Source organism: Ammospiza caudacuta, chromosome 3, assembly GCF_027887145.1.
Source record: "Ammospiza caudacuta isolate bAmmCau1 chromosome 3, bAmmCau1.pri, whole genome shotgun sequence".
In the NCBI taxonomy this organism is placed as follows: domain Eukaryota; kingdom Metazoa; phylum Chordata; class Aves; order Passeriformes; family Passerellidae; genus Ammospiza; species Ammospiza caudacuta.
Window position 1 is genome coordinate 39779430 of NC_080595.1, and position 20449 is coordinate 39799878.

At 36.0% G+C, this 20449-nt stretch overlaps 1 protein-coding gene across 3 annotated transcripts in view; it reads left to right on the forward strand.

Annotated features, from left to right (window-relative positions):
• Positions 1–18314, forward strand: part of TTC27 (tetratricopeptide repeat domain 27) — a 112065-nt gene extending 93751 nt beyond the window's left edge. For all 3 annotated transcript variants that reach the window (XM_058802118.1, XM_058802119.1, XM_058802120.1), the window contains 6 exons: positions 622–674; positions 4608–4773; positions 10803–11000; positions 14329–14440; positions 15024–15124; positions 18110–18314. In XM_058802118.1, coding sequence (XP_058658101.1) covers positions 622–674; positions 4608–4773; positions 10803–11000; positions 14329–14440; positions 15024–15124; positions 18110–18232 — 753 coding nt within the window. In that variant the 3' untranslated portion in view covers positions 18233–18314. The remainder of the gene's footprint in view (positions 1–621; positions 675–4607; positions 4774–10802; positions 11001–14328; positions 14441–15023; positions 15125–18109) is intronic.
• Positions 18315–20449: the final 2135 nt, after the last annotated feature.

The window sequence follows — 20449 nt, forward strand, 5'->3', positions numbered from 1 at the left end:
CAGCATGAGTAAAATGCTCTTTAAGCCTCAGGATAGATTTCAGTACAAAGTACATTTCATTGCAGTGCTCAGACTCTATTCTTCAAATAATTTCTAGTTGTCACTTTGTTAAATCCAATGATGGGGCTTCACATTTCCTGTCAGGCAAAGGGCAGGAATCATCTCTGCTCATCTCTGCTGGTTTTACCTGAGGTGTGTTAGAGGACATCAGATCACTTCTGTCCAGTAGCAGAGAGTGGTGCAGTTGAAGTAGCTTCCAGCTAGTGAGAAGTGAGGAGGTGCTGGGAGCACTGACCTTTCCAGCCATCCCAGCTGGATTCCAGAAGAGCATGCCTGTTTACAGCTGAGACTGAAGGCAAGAGCTGACTTAATGTATTGCAACCCCAAGGCAGTTAATTCATATTTATTGTTGCTGATGTAGTCAAATATTTATGTATTTCAGTTTTAATATAATAATTTATACTTCAATGCAGTATTTTAACTGCCATTAGGAGGTTTGTGTCAATGTGTGATTAGCAAAATCAATTATATGTTTGGTAGTAGTTTCACTTACGTATTTTTACAAAGTAAGCACAATGTAAGTGAATAAACTTTTTGGTCCTTCTCCTTTTATCATTCCAGAATGCTGAGGCCTGGAACAATTTATCAACTGCTTATATCAGATTAAAACAGAAGTAAGTACTTCAAAAGAATTAGAAGACACTGTTTCCAAAACAAGTAATTGTAGTTTCCTTTTTTTGACATGGAGTTTTTTTATTATTATAAGGTGCTTAACTCATATTTTGCAATTCTTAGCCCTTCAATTCTCTCTCAAGCTGGATCACTGGTAACTATTTTATTTTAGAGGAAATAATTTTGTAACTTTTATACAAGTAACAGCCTCTCTCTACACTTTTTTCTTGTTGGAGGTATGATATAGGAGGTACAACCAGTGCAAAATATTCATAATAAAGATGAATAATAAAAACGACTTGGAGCATGAAGTTAAGGAGATAGACCCATTTCAAGCAAACAATATATTCAGACCTATGTAATTTCATAGGATGTTTTCATCAGTAGATTTAAGAGAAACCCTGACAGTTTGGTTTTTATGTACAAAAGGAGATGGTATTCTGCACACCTGCTAGCTGGCTTATTCTTCTCCCTCAATACTAATGATTCCTACAAGAAGCTTTGACCTAAATGGACTGCCACTCTTATTTTGTATTTTTTATTTCAATGCAATGTAATAAAAGTTTACATGGAAGAATTTGATATTTAAGAATTTTCACATTATAACTTGTTACCAAAGAATGAAACAAAAGAATACGATAAATTATTTTTAAAAACCTTACTTGAAATCTGACATCAATTTATATGGTTATGTAGTCAGGAGGCAAAGTAACAAAAGAGAGAAAGAATAGTAAGCTTACATTAAAGTGTAAATTTATAAATGTACATAGGAAAAGTGAGAAGTAATATGGACTTAGGAGATAGATATGTCAATGGGAACAGGAGGGAGGAGAAAATGAAGTGTTAGAATAACTACACAAGGCTAAAAAGTAACAGAAAGCAAGAGCTTGTTTTAACTTTTCAGTAGTTGCTTTTGTCTTCAGCAGTGCCTTGAGTATGTGCAATTCATGTGGTAGTTGCTCCTTTTTCACACAATTCAAAATGTCAGATGCTCAGTGTACTGGCTTATGCTTGTTTCATAAAAATATTTTAAATCAAAATAATTTTCTGTCTCTTATTCTGCTACAAGGCTGAGAAACTACTGAGTGATGAATTTCATTTTACTGGTTTTATTATTCTTAATCTATTCTTGTCATCTAATATGCTAAGCACATACAAAGCTTGTAACCTATTTGATAGAGTAGCGAAATTAATAAAGGGGGGCATGTTACTGAGCTTTTCTTCCCACAGAATCATGTGAGATAGGACTCAATGTACAGTAAATTTTAAGTGAGTATTACGTGTTGATAGCTGAGCGTGGCCTGTACTTGCTGTGGAATAGAAACTTCTTTGATTATTTGTGTAGTCACTTACAGGTCAAGACTGTGTGTGAGCTAGTTTAACTTTCTCTCAAAACAAAGAATATCTGTAGTAGCACACTTAAATAATTTGTGTGGATACATAAATTCTTATTTTTCAAGCCTGCCAAAAGAAAAAAAAAACCAAAAACTGGAGTGAGGATTTAAAAAGAAGGGAAACAAAAGTAAGATATTTAAGTTAGTAGCTTTCTTTTACTCCCTGAAAACAAATCCGGCTTTACTCCAAACAGGCTTTTAATTCAGGCCCACTCATAGGGCCTGAATTAATTGTGAATTTGGCCAAGGCTTGGCAGAGTCTCACTCACAGGCAAATATAACATAAGTACGTTTTTTTGAAAAGTGTATGCAAGCAAGTTGCTGACACCCAAAGGACAGGGGTCTTGTTGATTTTTGAGGTTGTTTGCTTTTTAGGACTCCACAAGTTTTGTGTATTCTGAATTTCCTCCAGAAAAATTAATTGTGATGAAAACAGACTCCATGCTTTGGTTTACCAGAAAAACTACTCTGTGTGCCAAGGGGTCTTTGAAATCTAGGTCTCACATTTTTCAGAATAAACTGGGACTGGCCCTCTGTCCTTTGCATGAAAGATTGCTGGTTTCCAAGACCAGATAATGCATTTGTACTGCCTACTGTTTCCTGTCTGGGTATGAATTTACTTAACTGGTTAAGGATATGCCATCATTATGTGATTGGTTAAATACACAGGGGGTTTGTTTTGAGAATCTAGAGGATTTTATTACATAGCAAGCATGATGATTTGTGGAATACTATTTCCATCCCATCTCTTCGGTATCTTGACTACATTTCCATCTTACTGGCATCTGCCCTCCTGATAGCTTATTAATTTTCAGGAAGGTAGGGGAAATGATACAGACTAACCCTACAGATGGTGGAGAGCAGTTGCAGAAACAATACTGTCAGAGAGCTGTGGCAGATCCCAACTTCCATTGTAGCAAAATCCACAGAAGGAACAGGACTGTGTTTTTTTTCTAATTTAATCTAGTAAAATCAGGGTCTGAAATTCCTTAGTGAGATTGTTAACAGGAGAAAACTCTTTGCGCATTTATTCATCAGCATCACATCTATCAATATATCAGAAGAGAGAGAAAACATGGGAAGATCCTGCCTGTGGGCTCTTCTGCTCTAAGTATGCCAAATGACCTGTTCTCCTTGAATAATTTTGCTCTATCAGTCCACTCTCTTTGTGTGTATTTGATAACTCTTAATATCATAGCATTAGATTGGCAGTTATTTACATTTTTCCCTGACCAAGCTATTTCAAACTTGTAATGGCCTAATCAACTACTTAGATATTACATTGTCTTGGCTTGTGTTTACACTCTCTTGGACCCTCTTTTTGAAACTCAACCAACAGTTTCTTTGGGCTGTCTTTCTTTAGAGAAAACACTTTTAACAACTTAGTCAAGCAATATAGAGCAAGTGAACTGCATATTTTGATAACAGGTCATCTTTATATGGTATTTATTAAAAAGAGATGTATTGTTATGCCTTACCAAAGAAGCTTAGGAAAGCTCCATTTCAAGTCTTAATTTAAAGGAATGCCTTCTTTTGTGGTTTTTTACGTATCATGACTGTCAAACTGAGAGTGTGACTGTCCAACTTCAGTTTCTTAGAAAGAAATATATCATTCAAGTTCTCTAGCAGGGTTATTTTAAAGTTTCAAATTTATTGCAACTTTTTGTAGTATGTTTAAGGCTTTAAGCAGTAAACTCGCAAACCTCACCAACACAGGCGTCAGATGGCATGGTGTTATCTGAGGATGGCATTACTGCTCTCCTGAGAAAATGGTCAAGAGCTGACTGCAGTGGATGCATATGAAAAACTAAAGATGCTTTGTAACTTGATGATGATTTTATAGGTATTGTGCTGTCCAGCTTTATTTCATAACACTTTCTCCTGTCAATATGAGATGGGTTAGATTGGAGAAGGACCTTAGTAGTGTTTGGGGCCATTCTGACACATTTGTACTGAGCAGCACAGCATTAGGGATCAGAAGGTGTAAGTAAACCTTCCAGCTGACCTAAGGATAAAAATGTTTGAAAATGATGGGCTTCTGTGCAATGGATATGCATGTTTACTATGTGCAAATGTTTAAAATAAATGTGATTAAAAAGTGTATGATTAAATAAGTCAATACCATTCTGCATAAATCATGAACCCAGTGATTTTTAATTTTTTAATGTGTGTTACAACTGCAGCATGAGTAAGATTGTATTCTCATGGTTCCAGTTAAAAATTTGGAAAGGAAAATATTGACATAGATGGCAAAATTATGATACATTTTTGTAAAAAAATATTAAAATTACAAGAGCTGAGAGATGTTACCTAGTTTGAATTACAGAGTGTACTGTTGTGTATGAACTAATATAAAATAGTTTGCAAGAGAGATCAAGGAATTATCAGTATTGTAAATTACAAGAAATAGCTTTTGCATGGCACTGTGTTCTAAATGGGATTTTTTAGATGAGCAGTTTTTTAGTTAGACACAGCTGTGCCAACTGATTTAATGTAGAAATCTTCTGTAATAATGTATATTATTCTTTTATTATTGATCAGGATCAAAGCATTTCGAACCCTCCAAGAAGCTCTCAAGTGCAACTATGAGCACTGGCAAATATGGGAGAACTATCTTCTCACCAGTACAGACATTGGAGAGTTTTCAGAAGCAATTAAAGCTTATCACCGGCTCATGGACTTGAAAGAAAAGTACAAGGATACACAGGTGGGGAAATTTTCATATTTAGTCATCCTGTATGTTCACTAATTTTTGTTCAGAGACAGAGAGATTGATGATAGCTGCTGATATCTGTGCTGTCAGTAATGACAGTGCACGTGCCAATGAAGTTATGTAGGCAAGTGATTTAAGTTTTGGAGAGTTGGACTCTAAGAATAAATATTTAAAATTAAACTGGACAAAACTGAAAACCTTTGCATCCAGATTGCATCAACTTTGTGAAAGCACATGTGTGAGCCTTGCAGTTTCAAGACCTATTTTTATATAAAACACAGTGCATAATCCCATCTTTCCATATTGTTCCTGCATATCTCGGTGTCAGAAATAATGTCAATTATTTAGTTGCAAGAAAGGGAAGCTTTTCCCATGTATTGGAAAATTCCACAAATCAGCCTTTGAAAATGAACTGAATGCATTACAGTCATAATATTGATTCTTAATAAACAGAACAAAGAAAACTAAGAGGTATTTTGCTCATCTTTCACTGTAGTTCAGTTAAATTTTGTGTTTGTAAATGTATGCTCTGGACAAAATCCAGAAAACAGCTGGATTAAGCTGTTAAGCTACCTTAACAGCTTCAGCTGGGATGCTGCCTTGCCTGAAACCCAGTCCTGAACCTAGCCGGGTTTTGCACACTCAGTGAAAATAGCAAGGTGAAGCTGAAAGGCAAGCCAAAGAATCTCTCAAGGAGAATAATAAAACACCTTCAAGAGCCTTTGCAAAATTACCAGATCTGGTTGAAGAGCTTATAAGCTCTTAGTGAGATTGTGTAGTACCAGGGTAAGAGGAACCAGCTGCTGCTGCTCATGGATCCGAAGAATGTTTTGTTTCTTGTCCCATAAAAAGAGAAAAAGTAGCTTTCCTGGGAATTTGAGTCCAGTGATGAGGAGAGAGAGCAGATAGAACTGGTTAAAATTGTGGAAACATCTCATTTGGTCACGGGGGACAGGGATGTTAAATACTTTTTTCACATTACTTTTTAATAACAAATTGTACATGAGTGCAATGCTTATTACTAGTAAAGCCAGTCATGCACAGGACAACATTCTGTATTAATAAAATCTTTCAGGTTTGGTATACATCAAACCTCAAACATCAAACATTAGCACTAAAGAGTGTCAGTGGAAAACTGTGTTATATGTGGTAAAGATTAGTGTGTTTGGCAGCTAGAGTAGTACCATAGTACTGGTGGGGCCTGTCATGGAGCATCTTGTAGATGGTTGACTTTTTTCAACTAATTTTTTTCTCATTTGCTGCTTAAAATAGCATTTTTAGGGGTGGTCTACTGTATTATTTAAAACAGACTGACAGCTGACTAGGAGTAGAGGTTTCTACATCTCTTTGCCCATTTGAGATATTTTGAGATGATACAAATGCCTATTACTGTTATTTGTCAAATTTTATGCAATATATTTTATTAAAGAATTTGAGGATATTGCTTGCATTAAATTTCTATTTTTGTTGCATAACTTTTTAAATCTTGTTCTCATACAACTTTTATAACTTTTAAAGAAGTATATATGGTATCTTTCGTAAATTATTTTTGCATCTTAATTTTAACTTTGGCTTCTCATATGTGAAGTGTTATATGGGTTTCATTGTAACTTCTAATACAGTTGCCTAAATTAGGAGGATTTTACTAGTTGCCAAGAAAAACCTCAGGGCCTGATTAGAGAATTTCAGGCTTGAAACAATTATCTTACAAGAGGAGAGTATTTCTGTAGCAAAACAAAAAAGCAGATAAAAATAAAAGCTTCTACTGAAATTGTTTACAAAGTTCACCATTAATTGGTGAGCCTCTCCTTTTTTCCAACTGGACTGTTTGGAATAGGGATGATCTATAACCATCTTGTGCAATTGTATTTTGACAATCTGAAATAATGAACATGTGTAAATGAAAACATACTCCATTGTTTCCATTCAACATAGTATGATCTTCTCTCAAGTTATATTTATTATTTGTAGTCATCATAGATTTTAATTCATAGACTACTAAGCTACACGACATAATCATGAGAAACAAGGTAGGAATTTTTAAAAAAATAAATATGCACAGGACTGGCAGAAACAAGTTGAGTCATGGATTCCAGTTCTTTTTGAAAACCAACTGCTTTTAGCATAATCAATGCTGCAGAATACCCTTTGTGAGACTGAATGTATAGATTACAAGTGTGCAATTGAATATGCAATTTGAAATGCCCTTGATTTCTGTAGCTACATCAGACTTTTTAATTTTATTTCAAAATAGCATGAAGTCATATTTTTATATCACTGATTTCTTCTAATAATAGTAAAGCATTCAGATTCCTGTTGGTGATTTCTGTTAGGCCATTGTTATCCTTTGTGCCAGTCTTCTGAGTACAGCACACAGATTTGGGAAATTTTTCTTCTGTGCTGTTCTAGTTATTTAACAATGCCATCCTTGTGGCAAAGGTTCTGAGATCATGATATCGTGAAGCTTGAAGATAGGTATGCACAGATTCTACAGATAGGATTGGACAAGGAAGAGGTAAAGGGCTCTTTATAAATGAGCAACAATGCAGTAAGATTACAGCAAATGGCAGTTTCAAAAGTCTCAGTTTGCTAGCATTGTGTATAAATGTTAAAAGCACACTTTCTTACCTTCCCTCCTTACTGGTTCTTAAAATTCTTCACATTTTCATGTATCTTTTCATGTTCACAAAGCTTAGAAATACACCTGGAAAACCTTCAATATGTGTGTTATGTAATAAAATAGAAAGGCTAACTGAATTATCCGTAGTTTCCGCTAGTAAATCAGTACTAAAAAGTACCCAAGGAGAAAGCCTTACCTATTATAATCATCAGTTTGGTCTCTGAATTATTGATATGAGCTAGTAAATGTACCTGGAAGGTTTCTGCACTTCCTGATTATACTAATTTCCATCACATGTGTGCTTATGGAGGCAATCAACCTTTTTTACTTGGAATGTTGCAGTTTTGTGAATCACAAAGTTATTTTGTGGTTGGAAAAACTGTTTCAATACAGTGTTTCAGAAACCATATCTTCATTACATGCTGTCAAAGATTATGAATAGAGAAGTATGGACAAAGGATTCCACTTTGCTATTCTGTGCTATTGAGATTCTAGCAAAGTTTTTCTGGTACCCTTTCCATCAAGTCCCATCCTCATTTCAGCAGTTCATGTTGCCAAACCATTTCTGGCTAAAGGCCACAAGAGCATGTTCCAAGGGGATATTGAAAAGCGAGGGTAGGAATTAATAACTTCTGGAGCTCTACTTCATTTAAGTAGCTCACTAATTTCAATTGTCTTTATTATAAAATCCTTCGTTTGGAAGGGAAATAGGGAGAGCTCGCAGACTGCAGATTTGTCGTTTTGGATCTGTTATCTGAGGGTTCTCATCTTTCTTGTGCACTGTCAAGTTTGATTAGTATTAGTGAAGCATCTGAAAATGGTTTGACCAAGAGAATTTTTATATGAAAGGAGTTGTTTGGAGAACAATTGTGAAATGAGAGTAACTGACGAAAATCCCTGCATTTGTAAATTACTTGGTTTATTTCTAAGGTTTTGTCTCGCAGTATCTTTTGTTCAATTTGTAGTAAACACATTATTCACAAAAGCAAAGGAGAAGGAGGCATGCAGATGGTGTGATGTCATACTAAACGTGAACTCTCTGGTCATATGGAGCCCAGTTCATTAAAATAGTCATGAAGGAAACCAACCAACCAAAAAATCCTCTACTGCGTGTTTGGGATCTTGGACCAACAGAGCATTGCTGTAGTAGTTTAGTGTGTATGGCAGTCTAAAATCTCTCAAAGATACAAATTTTAACTTTTTTGGCTACCTAAATTGCAAAACTCTGCTACACTGCTAATACTTCTGGATGATTAGTACAATTCACTTGCAGTTTGAAATAACTTTATTTAACAAGTGTGGACAACCAAGCATTAATGATTCATTACTGTTTAATGGACCCTTTAATCTGGGTCTTGACACTAGTTTCATTTTAACTGCTGTAGTGCCAAAGCTTACATGATGGATTACAAAAAAAGGAAATGGATTATTGTGATAGAAGTGTAAGTAAAATCAAGACTCTGTGGGAATAGGGCTAATTTTACAGTTGCTACATCCTACTGATTAAGGAAACTCTTTTTTTAATGTACAAACAAAATAAAGCTTTTTTTAAAAAAGCTTTAAAACTTTTGATGATTATATATGATATTCAAATGAACTAACATTTGGACTTTGATTAACAGTTTTGTTAAACTGAGAAATTGATTAAGAAGTCATATATCTGTGTGTGAATCCTCAGGACCAGTTCTGGTTTCTTGTCAAATGAAAACATAGTTTAGTGTTTTCTTGCACCTATGTTTTTTTATTACAGTGCTTTAGTAATGGAAATATCAGCAGTTGCTGGTGCCTTTCTAGCAACTCATTATAGAAGACCTGGTTAATGGTGGGATTTGGTGCCCTATATTCCAAATTATGAATATAAATTGGACTGTTAATAGTTGATCATATTTTCTGTTTTCTTAAGTGAATTTTAAGAGGTCTTGAAGAAACTGCCAGTTTGTCATATCATTTTATAAGGAATATGAGTGACTGCTGTGGTTTTGGGGGGACAAGAGGGGAGCTGTTTGACTCATGTTCATTTGTTACTGTGATGCCATCAGTTCTGAAAAGACACCAGGTAGATGTTTATTTAATATAATTATCAGCCATTTTGATTTATTTGGGTTGTTCTACCAAGAATTTTCTGTATCTGATAAAACTCTTTTTTTTTTTTGGGGATGTGTTGTAATTGAGTCATTCTACAGAAGAAAAGTTATTTTAGGAAAATGACATATCACAACTGCTACACTGGGTGTGTTTTTATTCTGAGTGTCATATACTTTGATATTGTCATAATTTTTGCATTGCTTTCTGCCAGTGAACTGCATCTTGATTTGTGAGGTGTTTTTGTAAGGTTTGCAGCTATTCACAGGTCATCTTTGAAGTTAGTTTTATTACTGTCTTGATATTAATACTGCTGTGTATGAGATTTCATGTTGTTAGTGTCACATGGACAAAAATGATGAAGCATTAAAGTTGCCAAATTACAGGCTTACAAGTCAGGAAGTACCAGCATGAAGGTGTTTGTGCAGCTCTTACTTGCCTAGCTTGAATGCAAGCCTGATGAAACTTCCATTTGTTTTCATCCTTATTTCTTCCCCAGTCCTTGTGTCTCCTGCACTGCACAGGACAGGTATTACTCACTTGATAATCCACAGCTTTTCTGGGGTTTATTTTCTTCTAATTCATCATAGGATCTACTGCCTTAATTTACATTTGCTGTTTCCTATTTTGCTGAGGAGAAACTAAGGCAAGCAAAGTGACTCTGTTTTCTAGTTTTTTGAGTCCAGTTTGGGACAAAAAGACTGGTATGATGTTACATTTTTTACATGGAAAACCAATCTCCCACCAGCAGCTGCATGTTCTCAGTATTTCTGCAGGTCAGATCCCACATTCTCAAGCCAGTGATTCAAAAAGTATGGCCACTAATGAGTATTTGTGGAAGAGTTTGATGGAGCAGATTTGTCTAGTAAATCACCAGGAGTGCATTAACAACAGATTCCCAAGGTGGTATTCCATTGCCTTCCTGTTTCCATCTTATCCACTGTACATCTTTCACTTTCTGCAGGTTGTTAAATAGAGGTCCTGTAAAAAAGTGTCTTCCATTACCTGAATTAATTTGGCTCAGCCTATTTACTGATCTTTTTATAACTGTATTAGAAGGTGAAAATACCTATAAGATATTTTCTGCCTCGGTTTCCTTTACCCAAATTTCTGTCTTGTATTTTTGACCTCTTCACCTGCACCAACATAGAATCTTACAGATGAGGTTTAAATCAGTTGAATTAGTCCATGTATTTCTTAGTAAATTCTGTACTTGCCATATGGCGCAATCATTAATAGAGACCAAACATTACAGATAACAGTATATATACTGATGTTGATTTGATTTGACATAACAACTCTCTCCTGCTGCTTTTTTAAGGTGCTGGCTATTCTGGTCAGAGCGGTGGTGAATGGTCTGGCAGATCGTGCTGGAGAGGTATCAAGTGGACTGAAGGGGAAACTGCAAGAACTCTTGGGCAGAGTCACTTCACGAGTGACAAATGATGGGGAAATCTGGAGACTTTATGCCCAACTTTATGGAAATGGAGAGAATGACATTAGTGAAGATATTGAAAAGGTAAGAACTATAGTGCTATAGTAGAACATGCTCTTGTTCCAGACCTGTTTTGCTTTAGTGTTTTATAGGCTAATTATCTTTTCTTTGTGTTCCTACAGCACACATTTTTGTTACAACAGAAGCAAGATGTTTTACATCCGTTTTCTTGGACTTGAAAAAAAAAAAATCTATTTTTTACCAGTGTTTAATTTCAAAACATCCTATCACATCCTACACAGCATATGTGTATGGTCCTGAATTTGTATTCTGAAACTTTTCTTGGCAACACTCTAACATCTATAATCAAATAGTGGTGTGAGCTTTGGCTTTTTTAAAATTGAAATATTTGATTCAGAAGATAGAATATTACAGCTTCTGGAAAAAAAGTATCTTAAAGGCATGATCCAGTACTAGCATAAGCCATCTGTGCTGTTTGTAATCACTAAGGGAAAATGCACATCAAATAATCTACACCACAGTTAAGAGTACCCAGAGTAGAAATGTTTTGTCCTTATTTAGCTTAAAATGGAATTAAATAATAATATTTAATCCTTAGTCTGTTGAACCATTGGTTTCTCTTTACCCATCACTGATTTTGCTATGTTAACTTCCATTTCTTGTCCTTATCACTTCCCAAGGAATTAAGTTGATAGCATTTCCAGAATAACCACTCTGCACTGCTAGAAGTGTTTACTTTGTTGTATACTGGAGTGTGCTTTGCATTTGATATTAAATTTCAAAAAGTTCAAATAGCCTTGCACAGTTCATAAATAATTAAGGGTCATCAGATCTTCACTGAAGTTGAAAATACACAAGGTCAACATTCAGTATATGTTCACCAATGGGGATGTGCCTTTGGCCTGGGCAAAAAATGCCTCTCTGGAGGATTGCTTAATATCAAGCAGGGAAGATGGTTAGGTGTATGAATTGTATTCCTGTGGGCTTAAATTTATAATCATTTGTGCCTTGCTCATTGTCTCTTTGTGCTCTGCCCTGTGAAGAGCCTTGTTTAATCATTGTTGGTGTCTGTTATACCTCCGATTCCTCCCTTTGTCTTCTCTGTTTTTCTTTACAGCCGAAGAGTAAAAGGGATTTGGCCTATTTAGAATGCAGAAATACAGACACTGCAATATCCTGTAATATATCCTCAAATTCTTACTCAGACATGCAAAGCAGCAGAGGCCCTGTCTATACTATGAATGTAATCATTTCAGAATCTGGTTACATCATGGTATTTTTAACTAACCCAGTTGAAAACGTGGTTTCAATTTGTAGACTATAGACAGTACTTTAACTGTGTTTACTAATCAGGCTGGTTGTGGAACACACAGTCTGTCTTGCCGGCGAGATGGAATGACGTTTATAAAGACTTAAGGTATGCTTACATGTGTATCCAAATATCCTGGTATGACAGTACCACAGATCCAGATCACAAAAGAACAAAACTGCCTAAAGCCACAGCATATGTTAATTTACATGTAAAAATTAATTTGCAATGCACCAAATAATCACTGATTTCTGATATCATGTAATGAAGTAAAAATTATAAAACCTGTATTTATTGGCTTCACAAGCACCATCACGGGTCAGTCAGATATTCAGTGAATATAACCGTATTTGTGGAAAAATTCTAGATATATAGTCAGTTTGCCACCCACATTTATTAGGCAAAAGGTCAATGAATTCTAAAAGGGCATTATTTACTATACTGTGGCATCAAAGGACAAAGAGATGGGAACGAACCTTTTAATGTGTTGTGGACATCCTTACAAATGTAGAGTTTGACCTTTACTCTATACCTTCCCATTCTGCACCTTATCTAGTGCAGGTTTGATTATATTTAACCAATTTTGTTCCTAACATTGAATTTGAAAGAGCAATCTTGTATGTGTGGCTATTTTAAAAGAGTGTCTTGGTTGCTGGGGGTTTTTACTTTTCTGTTCTGCTGATACATCTGATGCCACATTAGTCACTGGGGTCTACAGTCAAAATTCACAGCAGTGCTTTGTAAATTGAATCAAAGTTGGTCAAGGTTTGCAAGTTATGTTTGTGGTTCTGTTTTGGAATTTTTTTCTTTAGCTTAGCATAAATTTACTCTCACACCTCAGTGTATCTGAACTGCCACCTCATTCAGTACTTCTTTCTTCCCTACACTGGGATGCAGTCCAGTCCACACCTTTCCCACTGAGGAATCTTTCCAGCCTTCAAGTTTCCTGCTGATCCATCCCAGGCTATGAATCCCTTCTGTTCCTTGAACTTTCCCCAGCTCATAACTGTTTCCTTTCAGGATAAATCTAGGTTCCAGAAGTGCAAATAAACAGTCCACAAGACTTTGAATTCTTTCCCCTCCTTCACATCTGTCAGCAACCCCCCCCTAATTTGCTGCTCTGGCTCAGACACATGTAGCCTGAAATCAGACTGCTGTAAAAACTGTTGTTCCTTCTCTTGGAAATTCTTGCCTCTGCTTGCCAGAACTACTACCAGTTATAACCTAGGTTATTATGAAAAAAAAAGTAATTCACTCTGATTTGACTTACTATCCCTTTATTGCCATTTACAGCAGCATGAGCAGTTCAGTCACCTGTGCCATTGTGAGAGAAGGTGGAAGCTTCTGGCGTGACAACCCTCACAATCAGAAGTCTTTACTGTGCTCACGTATATGTCCCACACTGAAACTTTTTTATTCTTTTATATTAAATTCTTTAAAAAGATAACTGGAGAGTTGTCACTGGACTAAGCCATGTAACTTCTGTTTTTGATGCTGTAGAAAGAAAACAAAATTCAAAAGCAAAAATCAATTTCTTCTGTTAAAATTATTTTATTCACCTTAATGGGATCCTCCTTCCACATTGTTAACATTTTTTTCCTGTTCACACTGAGAACCAGAGCAGTATGGCAACTAACAGCTACATCTATAAAATGCATATTTCCCAAGATTACATATACAGGAAGAAAGCTTTGATGTATTCACTTAAAATTTTTTATATAGGAATTTGCTGTTTGAAGTGTGAATGCGAGTATTTTTCTGTTTTTCATGTGCATTTAATTATGATGACTTGGCAAACATGGGTCACATCCATCAGTCTAGACAGATTTTTAAAAGATAAAAATTAGACAGATGTTACTTTATATGCTTCTCATACTTGAGCTGCAGTAGTGGTGAAGCACATCTGTGTTACAGCTGGCGCTTACTGCTGCAGAGGAGGACGCTACTACAACTCACAGGAAATCAAGTACAGTAAAGATAGATTCATTTTCAGCATTCACCACTAATTTGGTAGAAACTTAAAACTAATTAAGTTTCCTAGTTAATTTTCTGACATACTAATAATTTTTTTCCTCTTCGCAGTCACTGCAGTATCTCACTAAGGCACATAAATGTGAAATTCAATCAAGTGATTGGGAGAAAGATGTTTCTTCTTTTAAGGAAGTGGTGAAAGGAGCCATTGAGATTGCACATGGTATGTTCTCCCTTTTATTTTTCATGAAGAGTGTAACAAATATTTATTAAGCTTAGTAGCAAAATAATACTGTACCTATTGTATTTATTCCTACTACTAGGAGTCCTGTAGCAGAGAGTATCATCCTGATACTGCATACAAAATATACTTGGAATGAGGCAGAAATTGTGTAGGATGAGTCAGTAAACATGAGACTGGTAAATATGGAATCAATTAATTTCATGATCTAGCAACTTCATAAAACAAGTGAAAATGCATCTGCAGTTCATCTCAGTCCTCAGATCATCACATAAATTGTTTAATTGAGTATGCTAGTCAGGAAATGAATGAAACTTACTAAGATTATTCCCTGTTCTATGGTACTTAGGTTTAAGAAGGATACAGATACCTGTGGTGTTTAGAGTTATCTTCTCATAATTCCTTGGCTTTTTTTTTTACTTTTTTTTGGGGGGGGGGAGATATGACATTTAAAATTATCTGTGGAGGGCATCAAGATCTTTAATTAAATGTTTTTTGTTTAAAGATTATTACTAGAGTGGTAATGCTTTTTTTGTTTTGGGGTCTTTCTGTGTTTGGATTCTAGTGGCTATAAAATGCAGCAAGAACAAATCTAATAATCAGGAAGCTTTGCAGATACTTTCTTCAGCTCGACTCAACTTACGTGGCTTGTCATCCAAGGCAAAGGTAGGAATGTTTGAAAGGTAGGAATTTTGTTTGAAAGCTAGAAGTCTTTGTTCTGTTGCCAGAATTTCTCTGTTTTGAATCAATTATAGATCAAATAATACCTGCCTGTTGCAGTGCATCATCAGGTGATGTTCATCTCCATGCTGTTGAGGATTCCAGTTTTAAGTAAACTTCTATTTCCCTTCTTCCTGCTAGGCTTCGACTGCAATACTAGTCTAAGAGACAGCACTGACATTTTAGAGTAAGGTAGAACTTGACTTAAAATGTTGGGCAAACAGATTTGAATGTTTGAAAGTAATCAGTCATTTCAAAGACCTGTTTTTAGTGTAAGTAGTCATGGGATCAACTGGGCAGTCTCAGAAAAAATGGATCTAAACCTGCAGAAAGGACCCAGATGTATCAAGATTCCTTTGCATCACTTGGGGTGTTTTAAAAAGAGTTTTTTATTAAAAGACAGAACTAATTTTTAATCTGGTTTTTGTGGATACCCTACCAATTCAGATGTCAATTACTTGAAAAAGTCATCATATTTGAATCGTACATTTTCTGTTAAAATACACATCTTGTCCTAAAGAGGAAATCCTCCTGCTTGTGGAGTTAGCAACTGTGAATCACAGAGCTGAAGTTTTATAATCTGTGCTTGTGCTACAAAGTGTTGATTTGTCATCAGCATGCTAAACTTGGCTCGTTTTCTCTTAAGTTCTTTAATTTTAAGGATAAAAGCCTAGGAAAGTTGCATAAGTGAACACAAGCTGGATCTGTTACTCAGCTTTTAGATACAGGTATAGGTAAGACTTTCAAGTGTGTTGAAAAAAGAGACACGTATTTTTGCTCTTACTCACAAAATATGATTGTGTTTTCCTTAAAAAAGGTGCATAGACTGAATATTACTGTAGAGAAAGCACTAAATGACATGCATTATATGAATGCAAGTCCAGGTGGTTTATATTATGAAAGATCATGTATTATCTGAAAGATTAATTATATGAGTCTAGTAAACTCTATGTCAAATTCCAAAGGCACTAATTAAATGAACCTCTATATTATTGGCAGCTAATGATTTTCTGTTACTTCTGAAAAAACTGTCATATTAGAAATGAAGCATTTTATGTGAACTCACTGGTTTTGCATCCCATCCAAGATGCCATCCTACTTGAATTTGAAGTAATATTGAATGTTCAAAGTATGTTGTAATTTAAAAACTCAGTCATTTTCTGTCAGATCCTATGCACAAACAGTTTAGCACTGTTTGTCTGTCCAAGCTTACTGCATCTCATTTTGCTGCCCTGGGGGTCAATATTAGTGTGAAGATTTTTTTTAATTTTTAAATTCAGCTGAATAAAGCACTTTAAAATGGACTAAGAACAGACTCACTAGTTAATATTTCAGGAGGAATAAAAGAACAGTGAAAATAACTGATAAAATTCCAAAATTTTGTAGCCAGGACATGCAATTGGAACAAATAAGTAGAACAGGTGAAACAATGTCACTGCTTCCAGGATCTCCATCTTTTGATGTTTGAGCTCCTGGGTGTGTCGAACTCATGAAGCACCCACAATCTGTCAAAGGCTGCAGATCAGAAATGTGCTGTTTCTGGGCTCTTTTCTGCACAGAGCCTGCTAGACAGTCACATGCTGTGGCAAATAGCACAGTGGGCACTCTTCTGGTCCTGTCCCAATGCACGCTTTGGATCTGACATCATTTGTAAATGCATGAAAGGTGGGCACTGTGCTGGGGAGACATAGGGCACAGAGCATGATGGTGGTTGAAATGTCCCCAGGCTGTCTCTAGCTGAATAAATCTCACTAATTGTGTAGAAAAAAAAATAAAAAGAGAAAATAATTATATCATTCTGATTTATTTACCTGTCTTACCAGAAATAGCCACATTTTTCTGTCATACTCCCAGTGTGAAGTTTTTTGGGCTGAAAATCAAAGTTTCTGTAGTTGTAGCATGAATACGTTCCTATTATTGTGTAAGACGTTCCTTATTTCAGTGACAACATTATTTTGAGGCACAGTGAATACCTTAGTTCAAGCCTTTTAAGTACAGTTTTGTTTATATACATATCTGTATTATCCCATTATGTTTTGATGATATACTGATGTACAGATGTATTCCAGAGCAACTTTTCTTTTCTTGGTTTGTTTTTGTCTCTAAATGTAGGCTTTGTGATTGTGTCAAATGAAGTGAATCACTCTCCCTTTACATAATGAAGGGAATAAATATGTTTGGGTGTCTCCCCTTCCCCATATTTCTGTGTAGCAGTACCTCACATAGCCTCAGTATTAAATATATGAAGATTATGATTGCTCATGAGTTAGCTGCTTTTTTTTTTGTTGTTGTTGTTGTTTCTATTAATGTCTTAAGATATTTAAGAACAATTTTTATTACTCTGTAGTGTTTTGTTTTCTCTGGCATAACTAGTTACACACAGGTGAATGCCTCCACCCATGCATGTCTTGACATCAAATGTGAAAAAATATTTACTTGAAGTTTTGCAGAAAATGAAGCAACAGAATATGAAACTGGGGAAAATGGTCATTAAAATTCACAACCAATTCGTCAATAGGTGGGCTTATAAACTGCAGTGGCAAAATATGAGATGCTCTTCTAATTTGACTTTCATGAAAAAGTCCTTTACTTTCAAGGGAATCAGGAGTCAGTGTAGGCAGTCAGGTCAGAGCAGAAACCCCTCGTCCACAGGAGAATTTGACCCTTTTGGCACAATATCAGGTGTGGCACAGATTTCAGGTCTATATGCAAGATGTGTCAATATGCGTGTGTGTATAATTTCTGTTTATTAGCCACAAAATGGCCTTTTATTTGAGTAAGATACCATCATAGTTTCCAAAATTATGAAAAGCAGTATAGAGTTTATGAGTTTCCTGTATTTTGTCTCTCCCCTGAAGGAGACAAACTGTATCTGTCTTTTAAAGGTATTTCTTTATCAAGTACTTACAAGTATTTCTTTTTGTTGTGCAGCAACTTTTCATAGATGTAACAAGTAATGAAGTTCACAGTGAAATAGCTGATGAGGTGACAGCTATGGACAACATGATTGCTGAACTTCAGGAGCTGAGCAACCAGCTGAGAAATCAGTGCTGACATATGGACCAAATTCTGGGACAGGATAATTACAATGACATGTTTCTTTTGCCACCACTTTTGCTGATGAAATGGCAACAACACTTTCAATAAATACATTTCTGTATGGTGCTGTTCTTGTGGTCAGCTTTTTTCTAAGTTCCTGCTGCCTTTTAAGATTCTTTGTTACCTGGTCCCACTGTCTTACAAAGTTGCATATTTTGGTTCTTCAGCCCCAGATTTCCTGGAAGAGAGCTGCTGATGTTTGTAAGGTGATTATGGAGGATTAGTTCTGCCAGCTTCATCCACCTAGGTGCTGGGATGCTGGAGGATGCCCCACCCAAGGGAGGGGAGCAGGGGAGGTGCTGGTCTGGAGGAGATGAAGAAGCAAGCAGCAGAGGTGGGAGCTGAGCCCAGCCAATTTCCCATTTTAATTCAGTGTTAATTGTTACAGGGTGGGAGCGGGGTCCTGAGAGCAAGAATTGAGTCTTTTTTGTTCTTCAGGTAATACAGTTAAAATAGAAGGCTGTTTGTTGCATTAGGATTTGCAAACAGTTATTACTTAAAGCAGTATTAGTTTGTTCAATATATATAACCTGTATCCTGTGGGCAATATACTGGTACTTCATTTGGGCCTTTTATAGGCAGGGGGATTTCCCCCACTGAGGCAGCAATAAAACTGCAGTCTAACCTAAAATACTTCCATCTGACTAGACCCAAGTGTCTTATTTTCATCTGGAATATTTTGCATGGTTTCATTTTTCAGCATCTTTGCTACTGCTCTTCTTAAAATAAGATTTTTTTCAGGGTTTTCTAGAAACCTGTGTGAAATAATCCCCTCACATATATGGTTTTGGCTTGCTCCTCCATATCAGAATGGTGTGGTTATCTATCTTTTGGCTTTGTAGAGTCTGTGGTAAGAATTTTCTCCCTGAAGAGAGAGCCAGAACATACAAGTAAACCAAATAATTATTTTGCATTTGAAGCAGCAGTACATGCATGTCCTTTTGGTTCATGAACAGGTAAACCATCTTGACACAATTGTAAAGCTGCACATCTTTGTAAGGCTCTTAGAATGGAGAATAATTTATTTTTTGAGAGTGTTTAAACATGAGGTTCCCACATCTTAGTAATAGGCTTACCTGCTAGTGAAGGACAGCTGCCTCCAAAACACCTCTTTGTTGAAATTGCCCAGAAGGAGAGGAGATATGATAAGTTTTTACAGAGGGAATTTGCCTTAGCTCCTTCTATTTTGCTCATACATATAATGAGAAGTCCACCTGACTGCAAAAAAAAGGGGCTGAGAGTTTTGTGACAGACTGGCACCACTACCATCTTTTTGATATGTCATTGTGTTTTGATGTGACTTAACCTTATTCACTAAGGAAAAGAAAGTATCTTTAAAACTATTATTTTGTTCCCAGCACTAAGTTTTTTAAGAAGGGATTTAGTGGAATAGTTCAGTGGCAGAAAAATCTTCAATTTTTGTAGTAATCTTATGGCAAATTTTAAACTGGAATTATATCCCATGATTAGCTTGAAAACATGAGATTTGAATTCTGTTGTCTTGATTTAAAGGACAATAATTCTGTTGAGTCTACCGGAGACACTTTTATAGCTGCAGTTTGGTGGTGCAGAGCATGAAGCCAGATTCTTTTTTGTGTAGTGGTTTCTGCCTACCATTTAAAAAAGATAGATGGGAAGTTAACACTTCATGTGGAATATTAGAAGAGTCTGTGAAAAAGCCTTCAAGTCCTTTTCCTTTTGATTTTGTTCCTTTGAACATTCTTCATGTTTCTTTGCCTAAGGTGGTCAAATGAAAAAGTAATTTTGCTCTTTGAGTAGTTTCTACTCTTACAGTACCTCACATGTTTTCTCAGCACAGATCTTTTCCCCATTTGTGCCTCCCTGTCTTAGTAGATGCATGGAATGCAAGCAGCTTTGTCTTTCCCCTAATACAGGAAAAGCCTGGTGACAGCAGACAGGGTGTTCCTGTTTGTAGAGGGGGATGACTAGTGTTGTGACAGCACATCAGTTTTCCTGTCACAATTAATGTAGTAAAGAGGAGATGTCTGCAGAGACTTATAAATACACAACTGGAATATGTACAGACAATATACATGGTGTGAAAGATGGCAAGGCAGGAGCTGACTCATCATGGAGGAGTCTGGCTTTTCAGGGCCAATGATGCCAGAAGACCTCAGCCACTTCATCCATGAGACTGAAGACCTGATGTAA